General features: G+C 37.0%; 1 protein-coding gene across 1 annotated transcript in view; it reads right to left on the reverse strand.

Moving 5' to 3' along the window:
* Positions 1 to 287: 287 nt before the first annotated feature.
* The window catches only part of LSMEM1 (leucine rich single-pass membrane protein 1), a 16,859-nt gene continuing 12,712 nt past the window's right edge, over positions 288 to 4,434 (reverse strand). The window contains exon 5 of the mRNA XM_027838866.1: positions 288 to 800. Within this exon, the coding sequence (XP_027694667.1) occupies positions 670 to 800 (131 nt within the window). The 3' untranslated portion in view covers positions 288 to 669. The remainder of the gene's footprint in view (positions 801 to 4,434) is intronic.

Consider the following 4,434-nt stretch of genomic DNA (forward strand, 5'->3'; position numbering starts at 1 on the left):
TAATGTCATTCTTACCAGCATTTTGACATAGAACATAAAACATGTCAATGCTGGAAAAAACCTTAGAACTCATCTAGTACAACCCTCATTTTACACTTAAGGAAAGGCGTTGTAGTATAGTGGAAAGAGCAATGGCTCTAAAGTGAGAAGACTTGAATTAAAACCTTGATCTTTACTACCTGTGTGACCTTGGACAAGTCACTGAACTTCCCTGGGCTTCAGTTTCCTTCTCTGTAAAATGAGAGGATTGGATTAGATAGACTGAGATTCCTTCCAACTTTAAATCTATGATATTATGACCCAGGAAGCTGATGCCCAGAGAGATTATGTGACTTTCCCATAGTCACACAGGTAACATTGTGGCAGTACCAGGAATAGAATCCAAGTCTTCTGACTACAGATCCAGTGCTCTTTCCACAACATGTTTTCACTCACATCATTTAGTCCCACAAAGAATTAACACCTGTATCACTGAGGCTTGAGAAATTGCTATTTCTAGAATTCTTTCTGCTGGATACAACTGAGAGAATGTCACCAAGCCTTTTTTCATCACCCAGACAATATGTTGCCCTCTTATAGTAACCTCTAGAAAAGTTCACCTTGAAAATTCTTTGTAAAGTTAAGAGGAATCTCCAGACTTTCTCAGTTGATGTTTTACTCTTCACTTCTTTAGTTTTCAATAGCGTCCAATTGGTTGAGACGATTTAATATCATGCTGTTTATTTTCTTGAGCTCATCGATATCCTTTCCTTCAGCTGTTAATCTTCTCGATACTTCATCCATCTTGCTTCCAGTTTGAACTTTAAAAAAGAAAATAAATTATATCAGTTGGTTTGAATGTGTTTTATCATGATTATTCAATGCTTGACATTAATCCAGGCACCATAAAGATCACAACAGTACAAGGACAAGTCTGCGCATCAAGAAGGGAAACAACATTCTGCCAAGTGAAGGAGCAGGGAGAGAAAGGGGAAAAGGGGGAGGAGAGAACAGAAAGAAGAAAGTTCACGCTTCATTGAAATATTTGGTGATTGATTGGTGTCAAAATTGAATACCCTTGGCAGATAAATGTAAACCTTGGCTAAGCTAAAAAACATTTATGGAAACAATAATAATCAATTTATTATCTCATTTGATCCTTATACAACCCTGTGAAGTAGGTGTTATTATTACTCCATTTTAGAAATGAGGAAACTTTGACCTAGAATCATGTAGCTATCTGAGTATCTGAGGCAGGATTCAAACTCAGGTCTTCCTGACTCTTAAGTCCAGCATTCTATCCACTGTGCCACCATTGAAATGGCCTGCATGATTATTTCCTTCAAAGTGATTGCTACAATATCTCATTCTGAAAAGCATTCTTCAAAATGGATTTGACTCTTCATTTTGGAAATGCTATTTGTTGTGATGAAACATACTTCTTTCCATAGAGAGGTGGTGGAACTTGGGGTTAGAATGTTGTATGCAGTGTCTGTTATAGTTTCAGTTTTTACTGGTTTTGTTTAACTGTTTTCCAGTGTTACAAGGGAGGAGTTGGTGGGCGGTGTCAGTATATCAGGAAATGACTTATTAAAAAAAAGACATAAGATTTTAAAAAAAAAACAAATTCAATTTTAGAATTATTTGGACCTAGTTCAGCCAGCTCTGGAATAATAATTACCTTCAAATATGTTTGAGAGAGGAGGAAAAAATATTTTCAAGTCAATTAAATTCAATAAGTACTTATTTGAACATCAATTATGTGCCCAGGCACTATGCCAAGCACTGGGGATCCAAAGCCAGAAATGAAAACAACACCTGACCTCAGCAGAGCTCCTGGCAATTTAGTAATCTAGAGAATGCCACCTTCAGTTGTATTTACAAAAGTTAAAATTTCCCAGAACTATAGAACAAAATCTATTACTCTATTGGAGCTGCTATTCATATCACAGTTTCATGAAGTTTTTTTTCAAGGTTCACCTTTCAAGGACTAATCACACTGATACCCTGCCACTATTCTCAGCTGATAAAGTGTCTTGGAAAGGTAAACTAGGTTTTCAGACTGGACCTTCCAACCTTGAAATAAGTGGACCGGAGAGCAGCTGTTCCTCATTGAATCTGAAAGTTATTTTAGCTGAATTGTAGCATTCAACTCATGAGGGAAAGATAGGAGCTTAGCAGAGCTACAGTGCTGGGCAGAGCTAACCATATGGTTTGAAGAGGAAGTATTCAATTCAAGTTATTTCACAGCACCTCCACCAACATTTGTCATTGTATCCTTTAACATTGTATCATTTCTTCTCTGAGGGAACTCCTTAAGTCTGTTCTTAATTATAATAAAAGCCTTATTAACTCATGAAGGGAAAGTCAAATTTTTCTCTCCAGCCAATACTAAGGAAACCCAAGACCATGGATTTGGAGCTAGGAAGAACCTTAGAGTCATCTAATTGTAAGATCATGGCATCACACGTCTAGAGTTGGAAGGGTCCTCAGAGGCCCTCTCATTTTGTAAAGGAAGTAAAGGAGGTCCATAAAAGTTAAGTGGCTTCCCAAAGGTCAAATGTCAGAGCCAGGATTCAAACCCAGGTTCTCTAACTCCAAATCAAGCAACAAAAATTTGACATGCTTCAGTAATGTAAATGAAAATGACACTAAAAGGAAGCTGACCTCTGATTAATTTTAATGACCAATCTTGCACCCAGAATATAGATAATGAAACACACCGTCCTCCACTCAGTAAAGAAATAGAAAACTATGGGTGTGGGATGTTGTATACCCTGGTGTCTGACTGGTTTTATTCAATTGTTTTTCTTTGTCATGGATGGTACTTCATTTTTAGGGGAGTGTGGAGTATCAGGGAGAGAAAGAGAAAATAAATATTTATACAGCTCCTACTATGTGCCAGGCACTGTGTTAAATGCTTTGCAAATATTATCTCCTCTGATGCTCACAACTCTAGGAAGTAGATGCTATTATAATCCCTATTTTACAGATAAGGAAACTGAGGTAAAAGATCAAGTGACTTGCTTGGGGGGTCACACAGCTAATAAGTATCTGGGGCTGGATTCGAACTAGGTCTTCCTGACTCCAGGACTAGTAATGATGATGATGATGATAAAAATGAGATATAGATATAGATATATGTACACACATATACACAATATATACATATGTACATATGTGTATATGTATATACATGTATATACACAATGCCCCAAAAGGGACAAAACACATTTTTTAAAAACATCAATAATTCATCCTCTGATGTATTCTCTTCCTTTCCAAAGTAAACATTGTGACCAAATTGAGACATCAAATAAGCAAGATTTGGTCAAATGATTTAACAAGAATTAAATAAACTATGAAACAAACTTATTCATGTTTAACAACAAAGCATTAAAATATGCAGGTTTGCCCTTCAGAAGCTAATCCTCACCTTCCCCACATCCCCACTCCCCCTCAAACCCTACAAGGGAAGGGCATCTATACGAAGTCTTACTTGGGTTTTTGGTCAGTTTCTGGTCTAAAGGCTTCCAGGAAACATTTCCTATCTCAAGAAACATGTTGAAAGTGAATTTCTCCTCCATCTCCTCAGCTGGAGGTGATCTTCTCCCTCTAAAAGTCTCACAGACCATTCAGGTTGAACTCTCCTGTGCACTTAACGATTTTCTAACTTTTGTCAAAGGTATTTGTATGAATCTCATCCCCCTATTTGGTTATAAGAGACAAAGTCATTTTCTGGTCTTTGCACCACTGGCATATAGGATAGTGATTTGTAGATAACAGACACTTAATTTAATTCAATAAAAATTTATTAATGCGAGAAGCACTTTTAAAAGTGCCTATCATTTGCAAGGCACTGCAGAAGTGGTTGGAATACAAAGGCAGAAATGGTCATTTCAGTAGTCCTTCCCCTCCAGGAGTTAGCATTCTATTGGCAGAGACAAAGTTAAGTAAAGAGGAGATAATCTGAAGGACAATAGAACATTAACAACCAGAGGAATCAGAAAATAATAAATAAGTTTAGCTAAGATGAGTATTGAAGAAGCTAAAGTTTCTAAGAGGAAAAGGACATTCCAGGCATAGGGGAGGGCCTGCATAAAGGCAAAGGTGCAGTAGATAGAATTTCAAGTTTGGGGAGCAGAAAATTGGCCAATTTAGTTAGAAAGTGAAGTACTTGAAAGAGGGAAATGTGAAATGTCTACAAAGATAAGCTGGAATCCACATTAATGAATGTTTGATGAATTGTTCAACTAAAATAGGATGTGTCCTCTTTTTTTCTATTTCTCTATAGGATCTTTCCATCCTAAATGCAAAAAAGAATGTCTGAGCAGCTGGAGATCAATATAAAACCTAATAGCCCCTTGCCTATAAACACAGTTTAAGTCATTGATTTTAACTCCACTATCGAGAGAGAGAGAGAGAGAGAGAGAGAGAGAGAGAGAGAGAGAGAGA

This window comes from Vombatus ursinus, unplaced genomic scaffold (assembly GCF_900497805.2).
Source record: "Vombatus ursinus unplaced genomic scaffold, bare-nosed wombat genome assembly UNPS02014830.1, whole genome shotgun sequence".
NCBI classification, from domain to species: Eukaryota; Metazoa; Chordata; class Mammalia; order Diprotodontia; family Vombatidae; genus Vombatus; species Vombatus ursinus.